This window comes from Astyanax mexicanus, chromosome 5 (genome assembly GCF_023375975.1).
Source record: "Astyanax mexicanus isolate ESR-SI-001 chromosome 5, AstMex3_surface, whole genome shotgun sequence".
Lineage (NCBI taxonomy): Eukaryota > Metazoa > Chordata > Actinopteri > Characiformes > Acestrorhamphidae > Astyanax > Astyanax mexicanus.
The window spans coordinates 23,085,975-23,100,614 of record NC_064412.1 but is presented as its reverse complement, the minus strand read 5'-3'; the positions used below and the strand labels follow the sequence as shown (position 1 = coordinate 23,100,614).

Genomic DNA, 14,640 nt, shown 5'->3' with positions numbered 1-14,640 from the left:
GTAATACCACGAAAACATTTGCCCCCAAAACAGGGAAGGAAAGAGAGTAACTGCAGGCTAGGATTTCAGTGCACTGGAGTATGGGTTACACATTTCAACACTTAGTCTTCAACTGCTGGCACAAACAGCCAACAAATGGACACACACACACACACACATGTGCATGCCCACACACACACACGCATATGCACTGCATCCTCTTACATGCTGCTTGGCCTGTATGGTTATTTCATGCATTACATTAAATTACCGTTTAAGCCGACAGAGCATGCTTTTTTTGCTGAAGAGATTCAACATAGCATGATATGATGGGTCTCAATTCTGTACCACTGATTAAAGCTGTTGTTTTTAGTTTGTTTACTTGACCAAACGGATTGCAAATAAGTGACCATATCTGTAAATGTTTCAATGTGCAATTTGCAAGTTTAAACACCAAAGCACATTACTCAGAACAATATATTAATATACTGTACAATATATTCTTCAGAAAATAAACATAAATACAGTAAAAAAAGTAACAAGAATTAGGGGTGAGCAATATGGCCCTAAAATAATGTTACGATATTTCAAGTTTTTTCCCAAGAACAATACTCTTGGCGATATGACAAAACACTGAATTAAAAAAAATGATTTCAAGAATACACTACTGCAACAAAATGAAAATGTAATTTTATTATTACATACAATATGATAATGGCACACCCCTAACTGAGATATGAAAAAAATCCAAGAATTTTATTCAAATTGTATAATATAAAATATAAATATTGACAATATTATTGCTTACGATATAATATGGCACACACCTAACAAAAATAGATTTTTGGTCCAGATTTCTCCTGGATGCCCCCAGCCAGCATGTGGAGTTTTTCAATTTACTATCATTAAAAAACGATAATAAACCAGCTACACATATGGTAAAAACGATCAATTTACATATTTTAACTTATTTAACTCATCACAGTTCAGCCTCACTCATACCTGCTAAAAAATGTGAAACGCAGGGCAGCCAAACAGAACTGAGCTTATTTACACTAAAGTAGTCTTAAAGGCACCATAATAGAAAAACACGGTTTAATTCATTAAAATAAGGAAAGGTAATGACTGTGCAAAAAATATTTTGTGAATAGATGCCTACATTCAGTGTTTTGACCACTGATTTAATCAGAGTACCATAATAATGAGTATCAGTCAATACTGAAATTTGGGTAAAAAATTATTTAGTTTGGCCAACACAGTGTGATGCACACTCTAAACTGATATATTTTGTTTTAAACCAAAAAACATTAACCAAAAATGAGCTCAAATAGAGCAAACATGCCTATGGATAATGTGTCCTAGGGGACTCCAGAGGGTGCTCAGCTGAAATTGGTAATAAGAAAAGATCAGAACTGCATTATGCTAAAAAAAAAGCCTGAATTTGGACACTAAACAACTGCCTATTAAACAGTAACTTTGTGAATGCTAAACAAATGGTAACAGAAAAAAATAAAAATATTCTTCACTTCATGGATATTTTCTACTGGTTAACTCATCAAGAATTGTGAATAATGTAAAGAACAGCTGGTGCTTTCAACTAGGGATTGGGCAATAGGACTATTTTATTGCAAGGTGATACATTTTGTTATTGTAATCCACAAGCGGGTGACTGTTACAGAGCATACCATAGATATAGTTTAAAGAATTCTGACCAACTGCATCCATTAAAGAGACAGTAATTAGTCATGTTTAATTGGATGGAGAACAAAAGAATCAAATTTGCTGTTCTAATTTGGTTGACAATGTAAATTGTGAACTATATAAAATGTCTACATTTGAGAATTTTTAACATATCACCCAGCCCCGCTATACATTCTGTAAAAGTTTCAAAAATAGTAATGTTTTAATATGAAAACAATTATATGCAACTGATTTTTTTTTTGTGTGTGTGTGTGTGTGTGTGTGTGTGTATGTGTGTGTGGACAGGCAGACAGGCATGGGGCCACTGGTCGGGTGTGTGTTATGTGAGGAGGGGCACTGAGAGATTTTAATTGTGGCCAGTTGACAGTTTGATGAGGGATCAGTGGGGGGCTTTAGGGTCTCTGCAGGAGCTCTGATAGACAATCTGCATCTTTCTTTCACGAGCCCTATAAAATAATGTGTTAAATACAAGAGGATGACACTCAAAGGACGTGGTTGATGTTTCTTTTGGGAAGACGAGGCTCTTTTTTCTCCCCTTTCAATGACAGCTATATTTAAGCATTATGCAAATATATATATATATATATATATATATATATATATATATATATATATATATATATATATATATATATATATAAAACTAAACATATCAAATAAAAATAGCTAAATATTCAAGCTATTTTGACTGGATGATATTGAACACTTAAATATTAAATAACAATTATTGCTATAACTAGGAATGCATAACATTTTTGGCAACTGAAAACATTTGACAGAAAATGGCCAAAAAAAAGCGGTTTGGGTGTTCAGATGAATAAATAAAAAAAAACATAACTATCTAGCTAAATGTGTAATTAGGAAAACGCTGCTGAAAAGAATTCATGATTAAAGTAGCGCTGAGGTAAATGTTTTGTGCTTTTCTTTATGTATGCCTCCTGGGATACTAGGATATACATTTCTATTGTGTTCATCATTACCTGATTCTGTTTTGTCCACCCACACAGCACAGACATTTAAGATATTAGCACTGGGGTAAAATTGCGTTGTAGGGAATGGGTGGTCATGGTACATGATCACCAAACAGGCGTTTAACCCAAGACAGGAGAAAGCCCTATAGACGAGTACTGACCTGAAGACAGCACAGCCAGCCCACCTGTCTGACACAGAGGGCCTGAGAAAGTGGGGAGGAATGAGCAGAATGTTTAAAGTCATAATGAGTGAAGGCAGCATGGTGTGCAGGTCTTCAGCAGTTGGGGAAAGCTGCGTGGTATTACGGTATTTAGAATGGGGAGATGTGGGGCGGCAGCTGACAGAAACCGTACACTGACGGGTTGTCCAGCCTACACTCGCAAACAAATTCTCCCCCTGTGATCATGTCAATCTGGGCCTAGGGGACGTGCATTTGTCGTAAAAGGCGTATATATTACACAGCCTGGCTAGAGTTACTTACTCGATAAGGCAGCAGCATATGCGGAGATGGAGGATTGAATTAGACAGATGAGCAAAGAGACTGCAGAAGAGAGGGAGTGACAACAGTGTGAAAAAAGTGGCAGAAATCGAAGGAGGTGTGAACTAGTCAGTGATGCCAAAAAACAAACTAAAATAAACAAACAAACCAACCACATAAGGAGCGAAAGAGGGGCCTGTGATGAGCAACAGAGACATAGAGAGAGTGTAAAAGTGGCAGAATGTGGTGTCTACTCTAAGAGCACAAGTTTACTCCGGTTATACTTGTAACAGTGGTTGTTGTCAGTCTGAGGCCATGAAGAACCTCTTCTAGATTCCATCAAATCTCAAAGCCTGGATTCAGGACTTTTAAGTAGGGCTGGGCTATCGCCAATATATCTCAATATGTGCAATAAACACCATGACACATTATCATAAAACTTTAACAAAGTATAATGAAAATACACCTAAACATGTATCTAAGTGATTATTGTTTTTGTAATAATAAACATAAGACAATTTAACTCTTAAAAAAATCAGTTTGTTTACAAACTAAGAAAAAAACTGCACACACTGTACTATACTAATAAAAGTTTAGAGAAGAATGATAGAGTGACTGTACAGACAGAAAGCAGAAACTGGCATTTTCCGGTGGTCTTGGGTTATGAAGTTTACTTGCTAAGCCAGGCTCCATCACAGATATCAGACAGCTCTGTGTTTTTGACTAACTAACCGGAGTACTGACGATAAAACTTGTTTCTGAGAGAGCCCGGTCTAAAAAGCAAACCGCTAACAAGCAAACCACTGAAAAGCAAACCGCTAACAGACTGACCGTAAAAAAAGCACACCAGGCTAACAGCGAGAAAGCAAACCGCTAACAGGCTAACAGCGAGAAAGCAAACCGCTAACAGGCTAACCACTAAAAAGCAAACCGCTAACAGGCTGACCGTATGAAAAGCAAACCACTGACAGGCTAACCGCTAAACAGCAAACCGCTAACAGGTTAACAGCAAGAAAGCAAACCACTTAAAGGCTAACCGTGAAAAAAAGCAAACCACTTAAAGGCTAACTGCGAAAGAGTAAACCACTAACAGTAAAACCGCTAACAGGCTGACCGTATAAAAAGCAAACCACTGACAGGCTAACCGCTAAAAGGCAAACCAATAACAGGCTATTGTTTAAAAAGCAAATTGCTAACAAGCAAATGGCTGACAGGCTAACCGTGAAAAAGCAAACCGTGAACCGGCAAATCACTAAAAAGCAAACTGCTAAGAGGCTAACTGCTAAGAGGAAACAGCTAAAAAGCCAATCATTAACAGGCTAACTGCTAACAGGCTAGCCACTAACAAACATACCTGTGGACATCCTGTGGAGATCTTACGAATGATGATCTTATTAGTGATGAATGAGAACACACTATCAGATCAAAACCATGTTAAGTCATTTTTTTTGTGGTTGTGATGTAGCCATAGAAAACAGAGCAATGCAGAATCAACACACTGCTCCGTTGTGAAAGAGCTTTATTGGCGTGGCTACTGGAGCTGATGTTAACTTGATGTTAACCTGGCAGATGATAGCTAGATTTTAACTACTGTTACTGCGGTTAGATGAATGTCAACCACTCTACCTAATGGTATCTACAAGCTACCTATGGTGAAGACAGGCTAGGCTGATAGCTACGTTGTGATTCATATCATATTCACCCTCCCACTCTGTCCCTATGTTAAGAAATCTAATAAAAAGTGATTACCAAGAAGGGGAAGAAGTCGCACCTGTTATTTGTACATTTAAAAAAACCTGATTTCCCATCACTGCATTCCTACCAAAAAAAAAGTTGAAAGATTTATTTACAGACTTACAGAATAAGTACCACTCCAGTTTCATGGGCATAGTTACACCATGAGGGGAGGCAACTTTATCGTTTTTGTGAACAACTTTTTGTTAACCTGATGACTGCATACCACCTCAACTCTGCATGTGCGACATAACATCTCTTAAAAGTAGAAAACGGCACTTTGACACAGGACATGATTGATTTATGGGTAAATAAACGATTATATCAATGACTGCACTGCAATTGGAACCCCATAGAGAGACACGGGCGGAGTTATTGGGGGAGGTAACACGATTCTGTGAGATAGTGAGTGTGGGTTTTACTGGAGAGCTACCCAAGCTGCTCAACATTTATGTCCTGCGAGTGTATATATGCAAGTGTGTGTTTGTGGACCCACAGATACACACAGCATGATTTACACACACGCAGAACTACTGACAGCAGAAAGGGTAATAAAACTTGACCTAACCTGACCTCTCTCTGTGTGTGTGTGTGTGTGTGTGTGTGTGTGTGTGTATAAATCGGACAGTGGGGGGAAATAGGAGGGTAGATTCTACACACATCATACCAAATAAAGTCATGGCACTGCTCCCAGATAACATAAATACATACTTAAACACACATACATATTCCCACATATACACTCATTTATTTACACACTCATATTTATTTACACACACATTTATGTCCTAGAGTAAAGTATCTAGCTCAACATAAGCGTGTGTGGAATGATGAATAAAATGTTTATTCTATTATTACCATTGGTTATGTCAGTAAAAATATCATATTTGTCATTGTTCTCATTATTCTGTTAAATTATGATGCAGCAGAGGACTTTTCAAATTTATAAATGGTTCTTATTTTCTTTGAAAATATTTGAATTATCGCAAAATTCTCAATATGGTATTCTTTGTTTGTTTAGTGATCCCACTACATATATAAAAAAATGATAATGCTGCGGATGCAGAATTTTATTTAAATACATTAAATCACAATTTGTTGAAACATCTTGATAACAGTTGTGATGTGGTCATGATGCTCAATTTAAACAGATCAGGATTGGTCTTTTAGCTATTCGGTTTATTTAACTGAATGTGCATCAGTATTTGCCTGTGTGACCAAACATGTTTAAAAACACAACAGAAAAAAATAGTTACAAACACTGTCTACTTACTGGCATATTAACAGACTTCACGAGAATGGAATGTTTTTTTTTTTTTTAAAAGACTGGAAAATGCTAATTTATGAAAAAGCATGTGGGTTACCAGGGCACACCCTGCTCACCTGCCAGCCAGACCAATTTGACCTGTCCAATTTGTCTTACACTACATCACATTTCAGATTCCTGCAGAACTTCATTGTGTCAACAGCAGCTGTTAAAAGCACTATACACACAAATTTTGACTTGACTTTACGATAAAGTGCTAAAATGATCCAAAAGTACAAAAACCTTAAACAAAACTGCTGGACACAAAATCTCTGCAACAGGAAATAAAAGACAATAATGCGTGCTAGAAAGGTAAAGCTTCATCTCGGCAACCCAGATGGTCTCCTTTTTGTGTAGCATCTATTGTGACGAACAGACTGGGGCCAAACGTCTGTTGCGAGGCTTGAGGCCCCTCCATTTGTTCTGCCATTCCTCCCCTCTCCTCATCTCCACTCTATTGCGTTCTTCTGTCGTTTATTCACTTAATGGGATTATTGAGGCACTTCTCTCTCGCCTGCGATTCATTACACCGCTAACTGCTCACTTAGGTTTATGCACCTTTAAATCCCCCCTCCAGATAACCAACTAGCCACGGTAAACAGGGACAGAGAGGGAGGAAGGCCGATAGATGAGAGAGGAGAAGAAAGTGGGGGTGGGGAGTCATCAGAGAGAAAATTAAGAGATGTCACGCAGCGGTGATCGTGGCAGTGACGAGAAGTGGTTAGTCGCCATTTTTAACACGGCTGCCCCCTTTCTAGTCATTAGTAATTCAATTTGGTCTTTATTAGCCGCGCTTATCTTCTGCACAGAGTCCCTCTGGCTAGCCCATATGATTCCCCCTCCCCACTCCTTCTCCTCCTCTATCTCTCTCCAGTCATTCACACACTCATTCACTCTACCCTCTCATTCACCTCCCTTCCCACCTCTCACCAAGGAACTTCACCATAAGCCAGATAAATACGGCTACAATAGCACAGCCCTGCTTCAAGAAAAAGAGTGAAAGGGAACGAGTGAGAAGGCTTTGAAAAAGGAAGATGAAGCCGCTTTAATGGCATCTGAGTGTGAGAAGTGCAGGAAAACAGACTGCAGGCGATTACTGCAAGATGGGCCGCCTTGCTAGCTCACTATCTATGGGAGGAGGGAGTGGGCTGTAAAAACAGTGATTGCTTTAAATCAAGTTGGGCCTATATTCTCCAGTTCGTTAAAACAATCCAATTTGCAAAAGGATAATTATGCATTAGCTCCTTTTTATCTACCGAGTGTGAGCGCTGGCAAGGTTTGATAGCGTAGCTACATTCAGCGCACCATTGCTGCAAATTACCCACTATCGGCACATGTACACCATCACGGCCAGACTGGACAATTAATTAACCCCACCCCCCACATACCCACCCACCAGGCCGGCATCCTCACACTCATACAGCCCAGGGAGTTCAATACCTACCTAACAACTGGGGAATGCTGACCTCTACTGAACAAGTCTTGGAACATACAACAAGTCTATGCCACACTATAGAAAAGGTTAAGCCTAAAGAAATCATAATTTTCTTCATGTTTAAACATGTTAAACCAGGCCAAAACGAATAGGATAATTTATGACCATTAAAATAAACCAAATAATACCTAATTCACAATCCAAGCCAGGCCCCGCCTTCATGTTTCCATGGTGAAACACATTATACAACAGAGTTAATTAATTTTCCAGTGACTGCTTTGTGTCAATTGCTCATTATGCCAATTAGTCACAGAGGGTGTAAGAACAGGGTGTATGTCTATTAGTTTCTCTAATATGTTCAAAGTCAGACAACAAAATGCGTCTGTCTGTTGTTGTTTTTTTTTCATGCCAGTTCTCTTGTACAAGGAGTTCTGCACCTGAACTTTTACTTTCATTCTTCCAACATACCTGACTCAATTCACTGGTTAATTGGTAATGGCATAATGAGCTTAGGCTGGCTGGAAAATTATTTTTAGGCTTGGTTTAGTCCCAGTTCAGGAAGCCAGAAATAAAACATGCACAAAAGCTGTACCCCACTGCCTAATATCACTTCAGAAATAGCCCAGTTTCATACACTTTTTAAACAAATTACATATCAATAATTAAACATTCATATCAACTTTTAAACATTCAGGTCCCACTAAATATTTCAAATTATTGACCAATGTAGTTTGGTTCAAATCAAAATAACAAGTGTGACACTGTGGCAGTCTATCGTCATGCATTCAACAGTAGTAGAAGAAAAAGAACCTGTGTTTTGCATTTTGCATGTTTTCAGCTGCATTTAGCATGCAATGTATAGGTGCAAAGCTTAAGCTTATGTAATGTTGATAACAGAATAAACAGAAATAAAAGGAATGGGGAAAAAAGAAGTGGCTCTGATAGCTCATTCTGCTGCATGATGGATGTCCTAACAAAATGGATACGACTTCTGGAAGGGAGGCAGCATTCGGCACAACATGCTTTTTTTTCTACAATATTCTACAAACCAATCAGCCTTAAGTAGAGAGACACCATACAGGTAAGGGATAAAAAGGGGACAAAGCGAAGTTCTTTAAGATCTTCTCTCACTAAACTGCAGTGTAAAGGCAAAACTAAGCAGTCCAAATGTGTGCAATGTAACAAACAAATTAACCTTGGATCAAATTCTGGTCCAGATAATCAGGTGTGAAAACACAGTAAAATCCCTATAATACCAATGTATACTAAACTTACTTCAGGGAGACTGCAAGTTGTAAAACAGGTTCTGGACCTGGGCCTGTGTTTAATGAGTGCTTTAAAATGATCAGCTTGTACAGAACGTTAGGGGTTTTGACTCAAATGGCAAGCTATATAAAAAAGTACAGCCCATTAAAGCTACTTTCTATCAATGTACTACTTAATGAAATGCCCCTACTGATCAACCTCATGTATATAGATAGGCTGATTATGTCTACATTGCATTACATTTAAATAGTCGTGTTGCCTCTGTTCGTTCAGATTCCTGGGGAGAACCTTGAATACATCCAAGTCAGTGTGGTATGGCACAAGTTTTTTCTTTCAGGTGAATTTGTCCTGCAAACTTCAGCTTACAGTGCACTTACTTATCTGAGATGATATGAACCTACCTGTCCTCGTGGTCCATGCAGCAGTGGTGGGGGAGGAGGCAGTGAGGCGCCGGAGCTTGTGTCTGCCAAAAGAGACAAGCATCCTAGACTGGCCTCGTCTGGAACCAGTTGGAGTCCTTACAGGAGTGTGTGTCCTCCTCCTCAGGGAATAACGACTCCTTACAGTCACCACAGAGGGGCCAGACTTCCTCTCTGGTGCAGGGCTAATAGGAAAAGAGAGACTTGAGGTAAAATAAGGTTTGTATAAAAAAATAAAAATAAATAAATAAATAAAAGTGATGCACTACAGTAGGAGTGTCCAGTCTTATCTGCAAATGGCCAGTATGCAAGTGCTCCAGCCAAGCAAGTGCTCACGTTATTGGCTGTTTGAAGACAAACAATGGATTAAACAGTGGATTCAGGTGAGTTGCTAGTTGTTAGAACTTGGCACTTCTCAGATAAGACTGGGCATCCCTGCACTAGAGTATACTTGGTCCACAAATTCTCTGAAAACGGCTATCCTGCTGCCATCATGTGGCCACTTCTTTTTGTATTCCTTCCTACAGACTTAAGCCTTGAATCAAGCCCTTTAAAGATTTTGTGACCATAAAATATTCTGCACATTCAATAATAAAATAATATATATATAATAAAACATCCATGTTTAGCTGACATATTAACAAAAAGACTGTAAAAATGTGTTGCACCAAATTTGTTTCAAAATCTTGGTCCTAGTCCCAAATCATAGAATAAGTTGTAACTTCCAGACAACAAATGCTTTTGATTAAATGTACCCTGAAGAGTACATTACTTAAATGATTTAAGGACTGTGCCATATGTCATTAGGTGAGGATTAATTTACAGTTCTTCAAACTTCTACAAACTAGTATTGTGTCCCATAGCTTTTGCCACATCAGTAAAACAAACAATTCATATCTGGGTAATCAAAAGTTACTTTATTTTATCAATTCAGCTCAAAATTAAAACTCATATTATATAATGTATTACACACAGAGTGATCTATTAAGCATTTATTTACTTTGTTGTTGAGGATTATGGCTAAAGAAAACCCAAAATCAGTATCTCAGAAAATTGCAACATTATATAAGACAAGTTGATACTTTTGGCAGTGTGGGCAGTGTGCCAAGTCCTGCTGAAAAATAAAATCAGCATCTCCATAAAAGTTGTCACTTGCCAGCAAAGGAAGCATGAAGTCCTGTAAGATTTTCCAGGAAAACACTGCACTGACTTTGGACTTGATAAAACACAGTGGACAAACACCAGCAGATGACATGGCTCTCCATATCGGACATGCCAACTTTTGGGTTTTCATTGGTTTTAAGCCATAATAAAACAACAATAAAATAAATAAACATTTAAAATAGATCACTATATGTGTGTAAAACATTTATATTATATATATAAGTTTCAGATTTTGGGAGAAACTTTGGTAGGACCCAAGGCACACGTGTATCTTTTACTAGTACTATCACATTTACAATCATACATACCATAAATTCTAATATATAAGAAGGGGCATCCTCCTCTAGTCAGAAAACATATAAATACAAGTTAAAAAGTTAATCTAATTGTTTGACCTGATTTTAACACAAGAAATCAAAGTATGCTGTTTGCATGACCATTTAAATAATTAGTTAACTGCAATAATCTGATTATAAACTTGCTTGTACATACACATATTGTCATAATCAATATTCACTTCACCTGGACAAAGGACGAGGATGATAGCCATTTATTAAATACTCAAAATAATGTAAAAGGTCATTCTTACCTGCTGGTACATCTCCTGATGATCTTTGTTCTGCTCCTCAGCTTGAATCCACTACTAGAAGGAGGAGTGGTGGCAGGGCTATGCTGAACTCGAGACGTAATTGATCCAAAACCTGAATCTTTTCCCTCTTTCTGAGCAGTCCATCGATAGACAGATCCCTTTCGAGATGACCGCGGGGTAGACCCAACTGAAACCACAGAAGAGCTCTGTGCTGGGGCCTTCCAGGAATAACGGCTGGCATTGGAATTACCATGGCTAGAATGTGATGTGGAAGTACCTCCACTAGTTTTAGTCCTCTTTGACATGGTAGAAGAACTACTAGTGAATTTTTTGGTCCCGTCTGATCCCTCCTTTGTCACTTTCCCGGGCAACTTGAGAGCTTTGGGAGAAGGTTGCTTGTTTGGCTGTTTGGTTAGGGTTCCTCTGGAGCAGGATGATGACACCCAGGAGTACTTTGAAGCTCTAGGAGAGCCTGATGTAAGACTAGGTCTACGATGTCCCTTCTTGTTTGAGCCGTGGTCATGCTTGACATTAGCAATCCCAGTAACTGCAGAACCTGATACAGTAGGCTTAGAGTTAGAAGAAGAGTCAATGCCAGCGTGTATCTGTGGTTTAGGCTGGCTAATTGTAGTCCCTTGGCTCTTCACCCAGGTAAACTGTGATGTCTTGAGGACAGAGGGCTTTGTCAGCACATGTGCTGTTGAGTCCAATTTAATTCTGTGGCTTAATGCAGAACTAGAGCTGGCCCGAGGAGGAGTGGTCTCCAGAGTTGAAGAAAAGTCTTTAACAGCTGTTGCTATAATCACACTCCTATTAGTTGAAATGGTGCTGGTGAGGTGAGGTTTGGCTTGCAGGGGTGCTGAAGTCGTCGTATTTTTAAAGGCACAGGAGGTAGCAGATGAGGTAGCAGTGCCGCAAACCATATGTGATGCACTTTTTGATGTGTCGGTTAGATTTGTCCTTTTTTCGCATTCACTCTGTTGAGTTAGTTCATTGGTGGTTGAAGATCCTGCAAGAACTGTTTTAGAACTGACTTCTGTTTCAGTTTTAGATGTTGTAGGTTTCAGTACTGTCCTGTTCGCACTAGTGGCTGAGATAATGTCACCAGAAAGAGGCAATTCCTTCTTACCAATGCTCTGTAAAGGTGCTGTGCAGCTCTTAATAGTCTGAGCCTCTGTTGTCTCCTTGAGCTTACAGACACCACTGGGTTTTTGGCTGTCCGCAAGCGAGCCAGCAACAGAAACTGCAGAACTAACATGTTGAGTCTTGTTTAGATAGGGCGCAGAAGCCTGAGAGGGTCCTCCTCCAAGAGCTGTGGTGGTCTTGTTGTTGAGAGAGTATGTTTTCCTCCACTGGCTGGGATGGCGAGGTGCAAAAGTCTGGGCCTGACCTGAATACGAGTGAGTGTTATGTGGGTTGTGCCCTCGACCTCTACCCAGGCCACGTCCAGCTGAAAACCACGGAGCCGAGCTTGACGGGCCATCACCATGAACTCTCTTGTGGTCCTTAATGAGGTCTGTAAAGACAGATTATGACAAATATGTAAAGACAATTAATACAAATAGCCCCACATAACTAATTTATGGTCTAATCAGACTCCCTGTCATATTTATATTAAAAAAACAGTTTCTAAAAGTAAATTTGTAGCTTAGGTATGTCCACATGTTTATTCACATGAAGCATGTTTAGTGGTTATTGTTTCATCAGGTCTAAAACTTGACAAAGCCATTCTTGCAGCAAGACCATTTAACATATATTCTAGCAGTCTAGTTCTAATGGATGTCCAGGTGGTCAACATCCCAAGCATCCAGTACTATTAAAAAATATAATTAACTGTTTACCACATAAATCAGATTAGCAATGTTCTTTACTTTATAAATGGAGTAGTTACAGTCAAGCCCTTAACAACGATCCTATCCAAAAACAGCTTTGAACTTATTTTGCTGGTAATTATTCTCTATAAAGTGACAGAAAGATCATAATCTCCCCATTCACTGGGGGTGGAAACATAATGAAGAAATACTGGTTTATACAGTATGTTGATCCAGAGAGAGAGAAAAAGAGAGAAACAACACACATAGCAGTTTACACACTATTGCTACATAGTACTGCTGACTGATCCTGATTTCATCAATGACGGATGAAATAAATGACTTCTTGACAACTAAAACAACTCTGTGCATTGAACAGCATTGTAGTGTGTATTGTATAGAAACTGCACTTGGTATGGCTATTATACAAAAATCTGACTCATATGTCATATCATATTATATCAAAATCTGACATAATTTGGAACAAAATATATATACTTGAATAAAAGTACTCATTCAATATTTAACTTTTGTTTTTTTATTTTCTAGTTATTTATTTGTTTTAGTTATTTATTTTCTACATTGTAAATTCATGTCAAAGACATAAAAATAATTAAGAGAGACATATGGAATTATGTAGTAAACAAAGTGTTTGTCCTCCACAATCCCAACTGAGAGGGTGATTTGGGATGAGCTGGAGCTGCACAGCACGAAGAAAAAGCGCAACTATTGTTCTTCACTGACTCTATCTCATGAAGACAATAAGAATATTAAGAGTGCAGATCTGTCCTCAAAGCTAAATGTGGCTACTTAGAATAATCTAAAGTATAAAACATTCTGATTTGTTAAACTTTTTTTGTTTACAAAATAATTAAACATGTGTTTCTTTATTGCTTTAATAAGTTCAATATGAAATTTACCTTGAACAAAAAAAAAGAAAAACGATAACAAACTGAATGAGAAAATAGGTGTTTCCTGGTACTGTATGTTGTGTATGATGACATTAAATAATGAGTGAAAAGAGACTTTAGACCATAGACGATAAGTCTAACATTCTTACATATTAAGTATTCTGAAGCGCTATAAACCTGCTATGGATAAAAGTATATAAATAACGGGCATAATTATTCATAACACATTTATTTACATAAGTTATCGTTATAGGTACACAGTATTTTGTCTCCAACCTCGCATTTACTATGTATACATATTTACAAAATGTGTATATTAGTTTTATTTTATATTGTATTACCTACTTGTACAATGATAGTAAATGTAACATTACTTATTTGTATTCCTAAAGACAATAAAGTGACACTTACAAATAGTTATTAGCTACATGTGTTAAATACACAGTGACATATAACTTTAAGTATGCTAACAGAGCTATGAAGATTTATTGTTTATAAGTTTACTGCAGTTTGAAGCTACAAAAACCGTTCAGTTACTAAAGTAACGCTAACGTTACCTTGATAACGTTAACTGCTGAGCTCCACTGAATTTCTGTGTTAACGTTAACCAACAGGCGCGAGTAAGAGTAACGGGGTAACTATTACCTAAATAAACACGTCACAAATTAAAAATGGGCCTTATAAATTTAATGTCAACCAAATAAATCTTAAAACAGAGCTAAAGAAAGATTGTCAGCGGCGCTGGTGTGTTAAAAGACTTACTTTGAAGCTCCTCGATTTCTTTCTGTAAAGCTTCACGCTCTGCCATGTTTAGAGCCCAAAACACCGCGTAATCAAACCGCGCCGGGGCCCGTGCTGATGACGCAACGTTTGGC

General features: G+C 38.1%; 1 protein-coding gene across 2 annotated transcripts in view; it reads right to left on the bottom strand.

Annotated features, from left to right (window-relative positions):
* Positions 1-14,605, bottom strand: part of zc3h3 (zinc finger CCCH-type containing 3) — a 98,566-nt gene extending 83,961 nt beyond the window's left edge. The window contains exons 1-3 of one of the 2 annotated variants that reach the window (XM_049479577.1): positions 14,528-14,605; positions 11,044-12,559; positions 9,273-9,475 (exon numbers count right to left, since the gene is read on the bottom strand). In XM_049479577.1, the coding sequence (XP_049335534.1) occupies positions 9,273-9,475; positions 11,044-12,559; positions 14,528-14,573 (1,765 nt within the window). In that variant the 5' untranslated portion in view covers positions 14,574-14,605. The remainder of the gene's footprint in view (positions 1-9,272; positions 9,476-11,043; positions 12,560-14,527) is intronic. The other variant, XM_022675858.2, reaches the window with a different exon arrangement.
* Positions 14,606-14,640: the final 35 nt, after the last annotated feature.